This window comes from Plasmodium berghei (genome assembly GCF_900002375.2).
Source record: "Plasmodium berghei ANKA genome assembly, chromosome: 12".
NCBI lineage: Eukaryota > Apicomplexa > Aconoidasida > Haemosporida > Plasmodiidae > Plasmodium > Plasmodium berghei.
In genome coordinates, this window is record NC_036170.2 from 342,457 (window position 1) to 360,158 (window position 17,702).

General features: G+C 21.5%; 8 protein-coding genes across 8 annotated transcripts; 4 read left to right on the forward strand and 4 right to left on the reverse strand.

Annotated features, from left to right (window-relative positions):
• Nucleotides 1-1,003: 1,003 nt before the first annotated feature.
• PBANKA_1208700 (succinate dehydrogenase subunit 4, putative) lies at nucleotides 1,004-1,861 on the forward strand (the record flags this gene model as incomplete). The annotated part of the gene is made up of 3 exons (XM_034566138.1): nucleotides 1,004-1,275; nucleotides 1,547-1,608; nucleotides 1,842-1,861. The coding sequence occupies 3 exons, from the start codon at nucleotides 1,004-1,006 to the stop codon at nucleotides 1,859-1,861; spliced, it is 354 nt and encodes a 117-aa protein (XP_034422765.1).
• A 15-nt stretch (nucleotides 1,862-1,876) lies between these two features.
• Nucleotides 1,877-3,777, reverse strand: PBANKA_1208800 (MORN repeat protein, putative; the record flags this gene model as incomplete). The annotated part of the gene is made up of 6 exons (XM_034566139.1): nucleotides 1,877-1,978; nucleotides 2,237-2,343; nucleotides 2,495-2,584; nucleotides 2,700-2,822; nucleotides 2,929-3,390; nucleotides 3,600-3,777. 6 exons carry the CDS (start codon nucleotides 3,775-3,777, stop codon nucleotides 1,877-1,879), a joined length of 1,062 nt encoding a protein of 353 aa, XP_034422766.1.
• Nucleotides 3,778-4,189: 412 nt separating this feature from the next.
• PBANKA_1208900 (ankyrin-repeat protein, putative) lies at nucleotides 4,190-5,805 on the forward strand (the record flags this gene model as incomplete). The annotated part of the gene is made up of 8 exons (XM_034566140.1): nucleotides 4,190-4,198; nucleotides 4,290-4,326; nucleotides 4,487-4,554; nucleotides 4,779-4,976; nucleotides 5,073-5,120; nucleotides 5,336-5,386; nucleotides 5,521-5,593; nucleotides 5,741-5,805. 8 exons carry the CDS (start codon nucleotides 4,190-4,192, stop codon nucleotides 5,803-5,805), a joined length of 549 nt encoding a protein of 182 aa, XP_034422767.1.
• Nucleotides 5,806-6,667: 862 nt separating this feature from the next.
• Nucleotides 6,668-7,433, reverse strand: PBANKA_1209000 (eukaryotic translation initiation factor 2 subunit beta, putative; the record flags this gene model as incomplete). Its single annotated transcript, XM_034566142.1, has 2 exons — nucleotides 6,668-6,743; nucleotides 6,835-7,433. 2 exons carry the CDS (start codon nucleotides 7,431-7,433, stop codon nucleotides 6,668-6,670), a joined length of 675 nt encoding a protein of 224 aa, XP_034422768.1.
• A 1,521-nt stretch (nucleotides 7,434-8,954) lies between these two features.
• Nucleotides 8,955-10,480, forward strand: PBANKA_1209100 (dolichyl-phosphate-mannose--protein mannosyltransferase, putative; the record flags this gene model as incomplete). The annotated part of the gene is made up of 7 exons (XM_034566143.1): nucleotides 8,955-9,079; nucleotides 9,194-9,245; nucleotides 9,507-9,567; nucleotides 9,726-9,847; nucleotides 9,979-10,124; nucleotides 10,222-10,327; nucleotides 10,415-10,480. 7 exons carry the CDS (start codon nucleotides 8,955-8,957, stop codon nucleotides 10,478-10,480), a joined length of 678 nt encoding a protein of 225 aa, XP_034422769.1.
• A 249-nt stretch (nucleotides 10,481-10,729) lies between these two features.
• On the reverse strand, nucleotides 10,730-11,596 carry PBANKA_1209200 (50S ribosomal protein L22, mitochondrial, putative; the record flags this gene model as incomplete). The annotated part of the gene is made up of 1 exon (XM_034566144.1): nucleotides 10,730-11,596. One exon carries the CDS (start codon nucleotides 11,594-11,596, stop codon nucleotides 10,730-10,732), a length of 867 nt encoding a protein of 288 aa, XP_034422770.1.
• Nucleotides 11,597-12,724: 1,128 nt separating this feature from the next.
• Nucleotides 12,725-14,318, forward strand: PBANKA_1209300 (conserved Plasmodium protein, unknown function; the record flags this gene model as incomplete). Its single annotated transcript, XM_034566145.1, has 5 exons — nucleotides 12,725-12,790; nucleotides 12,923-13,677; nucleotides 13,853-13,948; nucleotides 14,079-14,127; nucleotides 14,256-14,318. The coding sequence occupies 5 exons, from the start codon at nucleotides 12,725-12,727 to the stop codon at nucleotides 14,316-14,318; spliced, it is 1,029 nt and encodes a 342-aa protein (XP_034422771.1).
• An 852-nt stretch (nucleotides 14,319-15,170) lies between these two features.
• Nucleotides 15,171-16,176, reverse strand: PBANKA_1209400 (inner membrane complex sub-compartment protein 1; the record flags this gene model as incomplete). The annotated part of the gene is made up of 4 exons (XM_034566146.1): nucleotides 15,171-15,380; nucleotides 15,542-15,616; nucleotides 15,807-15,880; nucleotides 16,104-16,176. 4 exons carry the CDS (start codon nucleotides 16,174-16,176, stop codon nucleotides 15,171-15,173), a joined length of 432 nt encoding a protein of 143 aa, XP_034422772.1.
• Nucleotides 16,177-17,702: the final 1,526 nt, after the last annotated feature.

Sequence of the window (17,702 nt, forward strand, 5' to 3'; positions counted from 1 at the left end):
GCTATTTTAACAGAGTAAAAATTTATATGCTATAATGTTATATGCTTAATACACAAGGAATGCTATAATATAAAAAATACATAAATAATATTTACAAAAATCTTATTTGGTGTATATTAAAACTGTAATATATATGTTTTGTTGTATTATACAATTTGATTTAATGAAAAACAAAAAAAAACATTAGACGACTATAATATGCTATTATTGTTAGTATCACGTATTTTTTGAGGGAAGCCGTAAATATATTTTTACGAACTCAAAAAATATAATTTTTAATAATATTATGAGCTTAATAGGGATATACTATATTATATTATGCTTAAGTAATACAAAAAAATAAATTGCTTCATTCTTTTTTTTATATTTGGTATTTTTCTAAAACAATCAATCAATCGGTGTTATCGACATACAAAATATGTGCATGTGCATTACATTTTAAAATATATAGGTACATATAAAAATAAAAAATATGCAATAATAATTAGTATTTTTATGATATTTGTATGGTGAAATATATTTATTAATTTTTATAAGCATAAAATAAAATTTTTTGCAAATATAGAATTATATATAAATATATTTAATATATATTATTCTTAAATAAAAATTATGATTCTATAAAAAATGGTTTTTATATATTAAAATAAAAAAAAATATATAGTTTAATATTAATAAAAAAAAACGAGCAAAAAAAAATAATATAATTTAGTTTTTATAATTAAAATAAGACCAATATTATAAATATATATATATATTGTTAAGGGAATAAAAAACAGAAGAATCCACGAAAAAATAAGAATAACATAAAATATTATGATATAATAAACCTCACTATTTATAATTTTGAAAAGAAAAAAACATTGATATATTAAAAAAAGGAATATATATATATTAGCTTAGCAGGGCTTATATATTTTTTACAAGCAAACCATACAATAAAAATTTCTTTATCAGAAAATTACTATAATATTCATTTATAATAATAAATAATTTTTCGAAAATGAAGTTAAAATTAAATATAACTAAAAAAAAAAAAGGATTTGGAGAATCGATAGCAGAAAGTTTCAAATCTTTATCAAATAAAATATTTGGAACTGGAGTTGATAAATACTTCAAAGCAATTAACGCCGCTATAATATTATTATTTATCACAATTTTATATTACATACACAAATTTAAATCATCAACTTCAAGATATAAGAACATAAAATTATTATATATGTACTATGGATTTTTAGTATGCCTCACTGGATTAACCATAAGCATTAACTGGTAAAATATAAATCAATAAATAAATAAATAAATAAATAAATAACACATATATATGCAAAAGACACATTAAATTATATCTCATCAATGCATCGAGATGTATTGAAGCCATATAGCATCATTTATGGGAATATATTTATACAGAATTTATTTTTTTCGAGTTGAAAAAATTGATATTTATTCATTGTAGCATATTATGCACACATTATATCTTCCTTACTCGTATTAATTAATTAATTTATTATTTGATTTTTTTTTTCATTTTAAATTTTAGGATGTATTTTGAGCATACAAAAAGTAAAAAAAAAAATAGAATTTCATCATTAGATGTCAAAAGTAAGAAATAAGAAATTTTATATTTATATGCGTTATTATCCATACGTAGTAATTTTCAATTTAATTATCAAGTTTATAAAAAAAATTACTTTAAATTGTTTTGGTTTTTAATGTTGTATACATTGTATAGACACGTATGAATGCACAGAAATTATATATATATATATATTGTGATTACATAAATATATATATGAATTATTTCATTTTTTATTTCATTTTTTTCCATTTTATAGTGGCGTATAAAAAAAAATAAAGGAATAAAATTTATTCAAAATGAGGATCTAGTATATGTGATGTATAATGGCTTACAGTTCAAACAAACATTCGGATCACTCGTTTTATTTGTTTGTTCGTTTTTTTTTTTAGATTTCTGTGAATAAAATAATTTTGTTTGTGTATTATGCATGCATTATATTTATACTATTGCTTAAAATTATTTTATTATTATTATGTTTTTTGATTTTAGTAATATATATATATAGAAAGAAAAGTCAAATAATTAAAAACAACATACTTAAAATAATACATTAAATTGGCTTACTATTATAACAATAATATTGAAAATATTAATACTCTTTTTAAATGCTTTTGTAGTATTTTGTTTATTCTTTTATTATATTATTCTTACCTTTTCGTCTTTATAATAATGAACGTTTAATTGTGTCCCGTCCTTAAAATACCATATTCCGTCACCTGTTGGTTTATTATTTTTGAAGTTTCCAATAAAATATGTTCCTAAATTTAATAAACAAAAAACGCATAAATAATGAATAAAATTAATTACATCAAGATGAATTAAATTAACTAATGAAATATATGAACCAAAACATATTACCATGCAATAAAATGAGATAAATATGTTATGCATATTAAAATGAATGCAAACCATTTGGTAATATCCATTTCCCATGGGATAAATAGCCATTTTCCCAATATCCCTCTAATACACTTTTGCACTTTTTATAAATATATTTCCCTACATTTATAAACAAAAAATTAACAACAAATAAAGATCTTGCACATATCTATAATAATTGGCATATTTAATTATATAATATTTAGTTGTAATATAAATAACATATAATTATTACCATATCCAGTTTTTTTTCCAAATCGCCAAGCACCTACATATATGTCTCCATTTTTATACACCATCAAACCTTCATTGTGCTTCATCCCGTTGGAATAGTTTCCATAATAATAACTTTTCCCTTCTGCATAAATTGTTCAAATAAAATTCATAAATTATTTATTATTAATGATAATACATAAAACAATCAAACTTGTGCATACCAGAAAAATGTATAACAATATAATTACCGTTTGTATTGCATGTAATGTTTTTTGGGGTTTTCAATTTATTCGAATCTTGCATAAGACTTAACAGCTTTTCACTTAGTTTTTTCTTTTTTTTATTGCATTCCTTTTCACTACTTTCTTTGCCTTCTCTTTCTTCACTCCCCTCATTTTGACTTTCCTCATTTTGACTCCCCTCATTTTGACTTTCCTCATTTTGACTTCCCTCATTTTGACTTTCCTCGCTCTCTCCTTCCTCTGTGTTGTCTAAATTTTCACTACTTTTGGATTTGTTTCCTTCTGATATACTTTCATTTGACTCATTTTCGCTTTCCCCATTATCACTATATTGACTTTTTTCTCTGATCTTTTTATTTCCTTTTCTTTTGTTTGTGTAGTTATTATAAAAATATGTTCCTATCCCATTTTTTTTATTATGCTCAAATGAGCCTTGGTAAAGATCTCCATTAAAATATTCATATTCCCCTTTGAAAGAAATAATGTAATAAAAAAAAATAATAATAAATATTTTGAAATATATTAAATGGATTTAAAAGTGGGTAAAATATATACGTTATATAATAAAATAGTGAATTGGTAAATCAACAAAATAAATCATGTTGGTAACAAACACTTTTTAAAATGTGTATATAATGCAAAAATTTAAATATATTTTAATAATTATAAATGGCAACCATATCCATGTTTTTTTCCAAGTAAAAAATTTCCATAATATTTTTCTTGTGTCTTATAATTTTTACAAGGATAAAATATTACAGTTCCTATTCCTGTATAGTTTTTCAGTGAAATTGATGATATACCATCATCCTTGAATAACTTCAATTTACTTTTCTCATTTTTATTTTTTGCCATTTTTATTTTTTTTTCTTAATAAGTATAAGAATTTTTTTTAAACGAAATAAAATGCATTTGAAGTGTTAGGCATTTTTTCCATATTGTAACAAACAAATCGAAAAATGTCTTTATATATATAGAGAGAGATAGATATTCTATGATATTTATATTTTTACGTGTATGTTTCTCTCCTTATAGACACAAAGAATAAAATGCAAATTTACTCAGCAAAATTGTGTATATATTGCGTATATGTGCAAACAGCTATATTAAATAACTAGCTACAACAAAGAGAAAAAATAGGAAATAAATAAAAAATATATAATAGTATAATAAAAAATAGCTTAAAAAATATATTAATAAAAATTGGAATTATTTATAATTTTTTTTGAAAATCCAATTTATATGCTAAAGAAAAATTTGCAAAGCCATGGCAACTGTTAAACATTATTATAGTAGATATTTTCCATTTTACATATAAATAATTTTATTTTTTATCAAAAATAATAAAATATATTTTTTTATTTCAGGAGGAGAGAATAAAGTTGCTCGTAGCTGCGAAAAAGGGTAATGCCGCATTAATATTTTTCTCCTATTTTTTCTATATTATTCATCTCTATTCCGCTTTATATCATACTAGCTATTCTTATTTTTTACTCATTATTCATTTTATTATATTAATTTTTGGTTTTTATAAAAATTAAATATCTAATAATTTATTGCGTAGGTGTTTACGAAGATATCATTAATTTGTCTAAATTGCAAATTCCATTAGGAGATTATGTGCAACCCCCGGTATGTTGAAAAACGGGCTTCTATAGACATACTATTCATAAAAGAAAAAAGTCATGATGCAAATAAGTATAAATATATATACTATTCGGGTAGTTATTTACCAATTAAAATTCAATACCCATGCACATTTTTAATCCGAATTATAAACAAAAATAAATGTATATTCATATTTTTTTTATTCTTTATTCTTTTTTCCAATCCTACTATTTACATTGTCACAACAGCACAATAGAACAGCTTTTTGGTATAGTTGTAGAAATGGAAACTTAAAAATTGCAAGAATAATTTTAAAGAAAGGAAGTAACATTAATCATAAAGACGCAAACGGAATATCCCCTCTACATATTAGTGCCAAATATGGCCATTTAAATATCGTTAAATTCCTTATTGAAAATAATGCTAATATAAATATTATGGATAATGTTAAAAATAAAAATTGTGAAAGAATAAAATCATAATTTTTATTATTTATAATATATATAGCTTATATACCATTCCTATAACTTTTTTTGTTTTAGGAAGGACAAACAGCTATTTTTTATGCCATAATAAATAAACATTATGAAGTAATATTGCTATGTTATTTTATTCGCATATAAGCATATATACAAATGATTATTTATGCACCTATACCAATGTAAAACATACATTTTGTGGCACAGTTTTGTATACTAATTTATTAAAACGTTTCAAATAAATTATTATCTCACCATTTTATGCATAATTACATGTTTTACAAAAAAATATTTAACCTACAAATTTTAAATTATATTTTTTCTAGACTGTAAAATTATTGATAGAGAATGGTGCCAATGTTCAAATAAAAGACAACGTAAGTTTAAACATTCTTAATATTCAAATAATATATATCGAAGAAAAATAATATTATGAACAAACAGCTATATAGTATGGCAAATTAATATAATTATCGTTTTTTTTATTAACAGAAATAATTTTTTTTTGTAGAACAATGCAACTGTTTATGATTATGCTGATTTTATGGGGAGAACAAAATTATCTTCATATATATTATATAAAAGTATTAAAATAAAAAAGAAAGATAATTTGATTATCTACTAATTCGTATGGGATTTATTTTTTAAACTAGACATTGTTTGGATCTATATTTCTACTTATTGATGCACACATATATATTTATTTATTTTTATATTGTTCATATTTTTAGGTAACGAACTAATTGCCAAGAACGCCAATTATTCGATAAATGAGGACAAGGAAATTTGTGAATAAAACTAGGCTAAAAAAATATATAATATTTATGGTTAAAGTCTATTTTAGAACTTATTTTTTATATAGGCAATTTAAAGTAGTGTACCGAATTATATATTTTGATAACCATATTATTCTTATATATGCAATGAACAAGCATTAAACATATATGTGGGCTTATCAAAAAATATACATTTTTAAATATAGATAAAAAATGAAGACTATTTCAATTACTATTATTTATTTTGACAACTTCACTACATTTAAAAGATGATTAACGCCTTAAACTTCATTGATATATACAAAATATTAAACAAAAAAGGGGAATTATAAAAATTTATTTGGGGTGGTGTTAAATTAAAAATGTTAATAATGAGCAAATAAATATTTAGTGAATATTCTTAACCATAAACAGTCATGGTCTGTAAGAAAAAAATTGCCGATAAATATCAATTGGCCAAATGTGAATCAATGGCAAATATCATGTATATATAGAAATATGATGAAAATATTATGTACAAAATTTACTTTCCATTGATCTCAAAGTAAATTATTTAACGAATTGAAGTGCATGCATTGATATATATAAATAAATATATATGTGTAAATACATGGATTTAATTATTTCTAGGCATTTATTTTAATTCCGTATATATATATATATATATATATATATAGTTCTCCATTATGCAAATATCATACGCCTTCTACTTGAAAACCTATGGTTAGTTTTAAGTTTTATACAAGTTTTGAAACTGATTTTTTTATATTACTTTTATATAACAAAAAACAAAAAAATTATATTTTTTTACTTTATTTAAAGATCGTCAGATATTTATGCGTAGTTAAATTATTTTAATATAATACTTGTATATATTTATCCTTAGTTTGTGTGTTTTGCTTTTCTTCTTTCTCCCCTTCCAAGGGCGTGGAAACCACTCTTGATAGTTGTAACAGATCTACGTTAAAAAAAATGGGAAATAAATTGAAGAAAATTATAAATAAAATAAAAATGCATAAAATACATACAAATAAAAAAAGAGTAATAACCTTTTTGCTCCACAAGCGTTACAATGTTGATGAAAAAGTCTCGTTCTACTATCTTTCTCCATAGCAGTATTTGGACTTTTACACATTTGACAAGTAACATATTCTGTTATATATTTTCTTAACAATGCTTCGATATGTTTAGGCCCATATTTTCCTTTTAAAACTAATTGTCCTTCTCCTGCTATAGATCCTTCAGTTCCTAATTCCGCAAGGACAAAATGAAAGACGTGTTCTTCATTCCTGTTCATAATTGTACATATATCTTTAAAATTAATCCATGCTACTTTTTTTGAACCGACCCTAACAACTTGTGGTGGTTTTATTGTATATTTTTTTGATATGCATAAATCTATATTATGTTTATTAACCAAATCTTGAATTCTATGCAATAATTCTTCATATGGATATACTGCACCTTTTTCAAATACTTTTCCTGTACCATCAATAATAACTTCGACTTTGCTTACAACTTCCTTCTTTTTTTTTTTCTTTTTTTTTTCACCAAAATCAAATAATTGTGTTGCTTCATCATTTACTTTGTCAACATCAGCAAAGGCTTTGCTGGCGTCTTCAATTTTTTCTTCAATTTTTTCTTCCATTTTTATATATCTTTTATTATTATATATCTTATTAAATTGTTCTGCTTCTTTGTATAATTCCCTTTATATTGATTCTCTTTTTGTAACTATAAATATTTTTTATTTATTTAGGATTAACTTTTTTTACTTTAAAAGTAAAATTATCTTAGCGCATCCAAATATTTTCTATATAAAGCTTTTTATTTTTCACTTTATATTAAATGAAAAATAATAAACTTTATAAAACTTATTATTTTATAATACTCTTAATTATAGGAATAAGATTGGTTATACATATATATATATATATATATATATATATATATATATATATATATGAAACAATAATAAAGATAGCAAGCATGAGATATAGCTATAAAATGTTCTACATTTGAATATCCATATAGTAATATATGTATGCAGAATAATTTATACTGTTTTCACTTGTTTAGTACAAACTTTTAAATATATGCATAATATTTATTTGTAAAACTATAAAAAATGCTTTAAAAATATAAGAAAAATAGGAATAGATAAACGAAAAAGGTGTAATAAAAAATGAGAAATAGTTAAATTATAAAAATAAATAAGAAGATATATATTATTATATAATATATTGATAATTATATCACAAATAAATAATAATAGTTAATGTGCGTAAAAAAGCGAAACTGCTAATTTTATTATTTAAAAAATTAATATAACGATAATATATAAAAATGCCTAAGAAAAACCAGGATTTGTTTATGTAGGTAAATATATATAATAATAAATTGGGACTATATATATAATACTAATTGTAATATGCTTAAAATTAAATAAAACCAAAGAAAAAAATGTTTTGAGGTGTTAACATATAATTTATTATATTTTAACAATTTTAATAAGCAAAAGAGCGCGATTAATTTTACTTATTTTTTTATAATACCATATTTTTAAAAGATATAAATTTTAAGGGGCAAACAAATAAAAACTATAATGCGTATAGTCACTATATATAATTAATACTACGGGGAACATATATGAAAATATATATTACCCATTTCACACGGTTTAAAATATAACATATATTACTGTTTCATATTTGTGATGGCCAAATTCAAGAAATATTTTTTCAACCTATTTAATTTTATTTATTTTAATTTTTTATGAATTTTATTCTATATTTAAATATAAATTTTCGAATTTATATTATATATTTTTCTCTTGTATTATAGTGTATATATATATACATAATACCCTATATATATTTTCCATTAGTGTTATTTTACATTAGTATTATTTTACACTAGTATTATTTTGCATTAATATAAAAATAGTAGTTTATGCTATTTTGTATGTATATAGTATTTCCATATTTATTATATCACTTTACTGTTAAACTTATATTCGTGTTTTTTATTATTTTTTCTCTATATATAATTATTTATGTATAAATATTTATATAAGGATATCATAAACTATATTGTCCCCTGTTGCCTTAATTGTGCAAAACTAAAATAAAAAATTAAAAAAATTGTTAACATAATTAATAAATTTAAAATGATTTATAATCACCATTTTATTGGGATTTTTTTTTGGGTTTCGTTTTTTTTTAAAGTATATAATTGTCTTTATGTAACTGATGGTAGCGCAATAATTTTAGAAAACACTGGAACAAAATACAAGTAATAAATTTAGTTTGTGAATATGTACAAACAGAGATACATAAAAAATTAATGCATTAAAAATAAAATAAAGTCTGTTCACATTTGTTATCTTTCTTTTTCTTTTTTTTAAAGACTTTTTTCAACGGATATGAAATGGGGAACAGGTTCCGGAAATCAAATAGTGGTAATATATTAAACAAAAATAGTAGCACATATTTATAAGGTCAATAATTTATCCCTTATTTATACACTAATAATAATACAATAGTAGTAATAGTGGTATTTAGCAATATATTATATTTATTATAATTTATGATCGTATTAAATTTGGCATATAAAGAGTTTTCTTAAATTCCAAAACATATTTTCTATTTTTTGTTACATAATAAAAATAGCATTCATACTACATTCTTATTCATATACATATTCGAATTTCCATTGGCAGACTACTATAACCACTAATAAAAATGATGAAGAATTATTATGGATTGTTAACCTTTATGAAGGTATAAAAAAATTGTAAAATATTTTAACAGTTTTTATAAGTTCATATATATATATAATATAATTATATTAATGAATTTATTTCTATAAGTTTGTTGTTCTCAAATTCCTTTTTATTCATCATATATCATTTAGTTCAATTGTCTTTATTTTATTTCAGAAAGTAAAAGTATGATGGGGAATAAAATACAATGTGATGAAATTGTAACACTAAAGCATGTTAAATCAAATGGCTATTTAATAGGGTCTCAGCATTATTCAATATTATCCAACAATTTTGAAGTAAAAAAAAAAATTTCAACAAACATCAATAGATATATACAATAAATAAGCAATCCCATACTAATGGAGATTTTCCATTTTTTTATATGTCTCATAGTTTAAAAATATAAACTTTATATTTATTTTTTTAGTTAAGTATTGATAAAGATAATACTTTCGGCAAATTTCAAGTTATTTGTGAAAATAAAAAAGGTGGCTCCTATTGGATGCTGGGTGAAAATGTTTATTTGAAAAGTTTGAATCAAAATGGATATTTATCTACCAGCAAAAAATATGAGTAATAATACAAATATATGCATATGTATGTATACACATGTATATATGATTATCTCTATATAATCTTATATATTTTATTTCCCTTTTGACAAATACAGATTTAATCAGTATAATTGCCACAATTGTCCAATCTTATATCATTTAGAAACATGCATTACAAAAAGTAGCTATCAAATGAATGAATATAAATGGATAGCTAAATCGGTAAAGAAATACCTATACATATGTCCAAAGAACAAATATGTAAATATATAATTATATATATATTTTTTTTTCATTTTGCTTCGATAGGGTGTCATTATTAGCGCATTTGGTGAAGAAGAATCAAACAGATATAATGATGATGACGAACTTTAAAGGTGCAAACATATTTAGATATTTTTTTTTATAATTTATATTTGCATATGTATATGCCTCTTTTTTTGTATTTCCAAACTTAACAAATAAACTATTTTTTTTTAATTAAAATGATAAATTTTACAAACAAAAAAATGAAAATAAAACAAAAGTTTTTAACACGGAAAAGATATAACAAAACAATAAGCGAAAAAAAAAAATAAAATTTTCATAATGATATGTATTTTCCTAATTATTTGTTGGCCTTTATTATTTTTCCAACATCTGAGTAACATTGTTTCTTTGCATTTGCAACTCTTCTTTCCTTCGGTCTATGTTTCTAAAATAGTTTTGTATCCAATTATTTCTTGATTTGTAGTAATTAAATTGATAAATATTATTTAAGTATCTTAATTTTTCTCTAAAATAATATCTTGAGTTACCACAAATATATGGATACCATTCTATTAAATTGTCTTTATTAATTCGATTTTGATTTAAATATAATCTCATATTATGTGATAAAGACCTTGGAACATTTCCTCTTATAAATATTTTATGATAAAATTCTTGAATATTCATTTGTTTAATTGTATAAGTAAATGTATTTCGATAACTTTTCACTAATCCAAAATGTCCTAATGCATGATATTTAATATATTTCATAGGAGTGTTATAATGTATTTGTACATTATCAATATATAATCTTGATATATCTCCATTAAAATTATTTATAATTTTATCTTTTGAATTTAATAATGAATTAAGTATATTATTTATTCGTATTTGTGGTATAGACTCTAAAAATATAATAGCATCTTCTAAATGTAAGCCTTTTATTAACCTACCAAAATTATTTAAATTTCTCAAACTTATTTTTAATTGATATACTTTAAATGTCCAATATATATCATCTTTTCGATTTTTTATTTTTTCTTCTTTTTCATTATATATTTTAGGCTTTATTCCTTTTCTTATATATCTTTTTTCATTATATCGATGTATAATTCTTCTTCTCCATTCCCAAAATCCTTTTTTTCTATAATAAGGATTTCTGAGTTGTACATTTGTATTTATATTCCTTTTATTTATTAAATTAATATTATTCCCACCCCCCTTAATTAAATTTATTAACATTGTTAAATCTCAAATTTTATGTATAATTACTGATTTTTTCGAGCTTATTATGTAAATTTTATCATAAAACTTGTGTATAGAAATAATTGTTTTACTAATCAATTAGAGAAAAATGGATGTGCATATAGAAATGTTTCATATATATAACAATTTGTAAACTTTAAGTTTCCTCAATTATTTTCTAAATAGTATAATTCATATTTTTATTGTCATTCTATATGAATTCCACACTTTCTATTTTATGAACTAACTCTGCGTTTGTTTATTCTGCATTTATTTCTTTCCCTCTTCACATTATATTTATAGCTTCCGTTTTTTTGGGAGGAGTGGGGAGGATAGAATTTGTTTTTATCTCTAAAAGAGTTTCATAAAGTGTAATGTAAAAAAGAAAGAAATATTTATTTATTAATATTTATATTTATGCATACATATTGGATAATATTGCATGTATGGATATTGATTTTGTGAATAATTCAAAAGGGGAAAAAAAAAAAACTTCCTTCACACTATCAATATATATTATAACTTGACGGAATACAATAACTATCTATTCAATTTATACACATTATTTTTTTCTTTCTTTTAAATAAAAAAATTATATATCTCATCTATCTCAAATAAAAGGATTTGTTTAAAATTGGCATATAAAGAAAAGCATTATATTAATTTTTTTAGGAAAATAATTAAATCGCTATTTCATGAAAATTTACTATTTTGATAAAAAAAAATTATGCACCCTACATAAAATAAAGATACAATTTATATACTCAATGCAAAAAAAAAAGAAAGAAAAATTGAAACTAATCAAATATATATAATTCACGGGGTGAAAATATCCCTTTTTGGAGAGTTCAAAACAAAATTATGACAATTTATAATTACCCTATTATTATACATAAAACAAGAGCTATATTATTTTTTTAACGTTCTTTTGTGCGCAATTATTTTTGTTCATTTTTGGCTATAAATATTCAGATAATATTATTAAAAATATTTAGTAAAGATAGTTTAATCAAATAATTATTTTATAAATTAAAACAAATTTAGTGACTACATTGTATTAAAAAATAATTTACAAAGTTTAGAGGATACTAACTAGTGGTATATAATTAGACACATCATTTTATAATGGATCTGAAAAGCGCTGGAAATGTTTGGGATGTTTTGAACGATTTATACAAAAATGATAAACAGGTTTAAACAAAATATAGAGAGATAACAATAAATGACTTAATTTGCAACATATTATGTATATTCATATATAATGCATATTTATGTAATTTTTCAAATAAATAATTTATAAACATTTTATGTCTTTTTTTACAGTTATATGATAAATTTATGAAAAAACATCTGAATGAAATGCATGCTTCTAAGGCTATAAAGCCAAAATTTTGTTTTTGCATTTGCACAAATGTAGAAAAAGTTTCTATAAAGACTTCAATAAATGAATATAAAGAAAAGGTATGTGATTATTTTATTTATATATATCATACAAAGAAAATAAAATCATCAATTCTTTCCCCTGATTTTATTGAAAATCTAAATAACTTAAATTTTGATAACATATATATAAGTACATCAAAAGTTAAAGGTGAATCATCTAAAGACATGTATGCAGAGGCTGTTATACATACAAATATTTATAAAAATATGAATAACATAAATTTCAAAAATAAAATTATAACTCGAATATTGGAAATTGTATACAACTCTGAAAAGGCCCTTAGAAACGATATAATTATAAATACAAATTCATTTCATTTTATTGACTTAAATTACATTCCTAAAACTACACATTATTTAAATCCGAAATATGTAGATAATAATATATTAAATGAACAACCACATGCAAATGTAGACGAAGCTGATATCAAATTTTTAAATATTTTAAATGAAAAAAACAAAAAAGATAATAATAAAGAGCAAGAAAAAGATCAAATATTAATACATGATTCATCTAATGATATTTTAAAAGATATACATCCAATAAAAACTGTCAAAAATACTCAAATTAATAAAGTCGATAAAACGAAAATACCAAAAGAAGTCAAGTCATATCAATACACAATCATTGATAGGTATCTTCCTCTATTTGTATCAATTTTAACTTTTATAAATTTTCATTTCTCTTTATATTCCAGCCCAGAAGTTTATTATATAAAAAAATAACTAAAAATAAATTATTAATATATATATATATATATATATACATATATGTATGCATGCATATTAATTTTCTAACAATTTAAATAGGTTCCTTCATATCATCATGACATTTAATAATATATCCTACACAAATCTGGAAACATTAAAAGATGGGAATAATATATATGTATATGCTTCGAATAAGTACAGCTATCCATATAAAGATAACTACATAGATACAATAAAAAATAATTTTCATTTTATATTATTGCATTTCATAATATATATATATATATATCACATAATTGTTTTCGTTTTTGCCTTTTTTAAACAGATCCGACGAGTGTATGTCCCTACATTTCAAAGAAAATTTAAGTGATAATGTAAGACACAAATGTGAAAAGAATGTAAAAACAATGCGTTTATATGTGATATTATATGCATATCTTTATATGATAACATACAGTTTATACATTCAAGTAAAAAATATTACTCCTTCTTATGTAACTAGATTAAAGCATATTTCAATGAGGCTTTGTTAAAACTAACCATAAGTGTAGAATTGCTATATTGAATTAATATATATACACATATTAGCTACTCATAAGAAATGTGGATATGCCCATATCCAGTTAAATTAATTTTTATGTGACGCACATATGTACATGCTTATGTTTCACTTCTTTATATAATGTTGCAATTTTCCACTTTAAATGCTGTAATTTTTACTCACTTTACTTTCATTCGATATTATTATTATTTATTTCCGTGTTTATTCTTTTGGAGTTATAGTCATATTATGCATTTTTCTTTGATCTAACAAATTTGTTTCTATAGACATATTTTCCTATTTCAAAACACATTATATTTCTTTTTGTGCAAAAAAATGAGATATATAATTGGTGAATAATACAAAACTAATATTAATCCAATCTCATATTTTAGCACATTAATTGAAACAAAAAAATATTTAATTGTAAATTAGGTTTGTTTAAAAATGCATGAAGCTAAATAACGAAAGGTGAAAAAATATATAAATGAATAAAAAATAAATAAATGTAAATTCTTTGTTCAAAATTAAGAAAAATTTTAGAAATGTGTGAAAATTATAAAAGTTGTTTGATAAATTTAACATTTCGTTAATAAGCAAATAAAGTTGGTGAATGAAATAAGATCATGGGGGAGAAGTGAGGAAATAAAATAATAATAATAGTATTAGTAGTAATAATAATAATAGTATAAATAACAGAAAGTAAAACCGAAACTGTAGCGAAAATAGTGGCGAATAATAAATAAAACGAATTTGAGCATGTAAAATATAAAAATATATATTAGTCAAAGAATGTTGAGATAAAGCTAATATTTATTAATTTGGCCAAAAAAAACGTAAAAATACTTGTTTAAAAGCTTTTAACTTATTAATTTTTTAATTTTTTTTATAATCTCTCATAATATAAATAAATAAGTTTTTGTCTTTCATCGCTTCAAATTTTATAGGTATACAATTACCACTATCATCTAAATGTAACGCCAAACAACAATTGCCACTAATTAAATTTGCTTGTGTTTCTACTCTTTTTAATTGTTCTTCTCCATACAATAATGATCGAATGTCACTGAAATTAATCATTCGTACCTGTAAATTATAGTGAATGTATAATATTTTTGTTTTATATATGTGTGTAAAATTCCAATCTCGAATTTACGGTATGCAATAGACATAAAATTTAAGGAAAATTGTAAGCATAAAAATGTAACAAAATATGAATATCTTCATTTTATCTACTAATCGATTACCTTTTGGTGGCAGGATATACATAAAGTTTTTTCAGCGAAATTTGCTTGCAAATTACAAGGTAATTTGGTTCCATCCTAAAAAAAAAATTAAAATAATATCATAACAAAGGTATATAAATATGAATAACCCACAATATGTTATCATTATTCTGTTGTATAAAAATATTTATATTTCACCAAACATAAAGATATTTTTTATTCTCTATATATTAAGAAAAACTCAAAATAGTAACGTATGCGTTAATGAGAAATATAATGTATTTACTTGTAGCAGAACAACTATTTGGATGTTATTTTTTAGTCGTTTTTTAAATTCATTTATCTCAGCACTTGAAAATGCTAATCAAAAAAAAAAAACATAGAAAATATTTTATGAATGCTTATGATATAAATATACATACACACATACATGAATCAATGAGCCAATGTATATAGATATATGCTGTGTATAGTATACATATTTTAACTACTTCAAGACACAAAATATGCAAAATCAGCTATTTTAGAATAAAGAACAAACACGTTTATTATACGTAAAAAAAAATAGTATTCTTATTATTACTTTCTAATATTTCATCATCGTTTATGTATTTTTTAGTTTCATCTATTGAACAACAGGATACAATATTCCCCATTTTGTCGTTATCTGATTATCTTTTTTTATTATATAAAAATTTATGTAGAAATAATTATATGCTTATTTATATTGTTTATATAGTCAATGCTACTATATATAATGTCTTAAGAGTATATATTATGTCTATATATCTATGTATACATTTATTTACTTAATTTCTTCTCTAATTTGATCTTTAATTTACTTTACAAATTAATCATTAATTTGCTTGTTAAATTTATGTTAATTATTTATACAAACACACACTTATACATATATATATAAACATACACATTGCTTTATTTTCTGTGGAAATGTTTGTGTAATAAAATGTGTGTAATATATATATAATAATGCAAAATGATAATTATATGTTTTTTAACATTTATATTTAAATTAGAAATATATCCAATATTATATAAAATTAAAATTTTTAATAGAAACATGAATAGCTTTATATATCATGTTATTCTAATGTATCATATATTTCTTAAATACGCCATATATAATTTAATGGAATGGAAAATATTTTTTTTGGATATTTCATTTTAAGAATGTTTCGCAATATAATATGAAATAGCTTTTAGATTATTCTTCTTATTTTTTTTTTTAATAATTTTTCTTTCTTATTTACGCAATAAAATAGCAGGAAAAAAAAGCTATATTAAATTTTTATTTATTTGTCCACTATATGTAATAGGAAATTTATTCCCTGTTCATATTTTTTTTATCATTTCAAAAAAAAAAAAATATAGTATAACTATTTTTTAGCATTCAATGGCTATTTATTAATTTGTTTTTTTATTTATTAAATATTATATACACACTCTTAAAATTTTTTAAAGTAAAAAGGACTTGATGTTACTGCATTTTAGTATAAATGACATTGGCGATTTGGGGATAAAATTCTATTTTAAATTGCTCTATAATATTATTAAATACACGGAAATTATATATAAGTGAAGAGAAATAAAAATAGAATTCCTTTTTTTTTCATTTTTAAAATGTGTGTAAAATACATTCACCTTTGTGCAAAAGAAAAAGGCACGAAATACCCTAGGAATAATCTTCCTTATTTAAAAGACAGAATTAAAATTTAAATTCCATTCAGAGGAAAAAATGCTATAAAAGTGTAAGTATCATATGAGCATACAACTATTTTTACATTGCTTTATTTTAACATATATAACTAATATTTATTTAATTAATTTTCTTGGTATATATGCATATAACTATATTTACTTATTTATTCCTTTCTAAAATAGCTTATTTAATGAAAATGTAGCATGTGTATGCACTCACATACTTTCTATGTTAAAAAAATATACATATACTGTATTTTATTTTGTGCTCGTTTTTCATTACACTTGAAAAATATGTGTGAAACAAAAATTAAGCAATAATGTTCAAAATTGACTATAATTATTTTTTTTAAATAACTTTATTTTTTCCTGTTCTTTATGAGGGGATATATATAATTTTGTTTATATTGACACAAAAATGGTATATATTACATAACTATTATATATAATAATGCATATATCT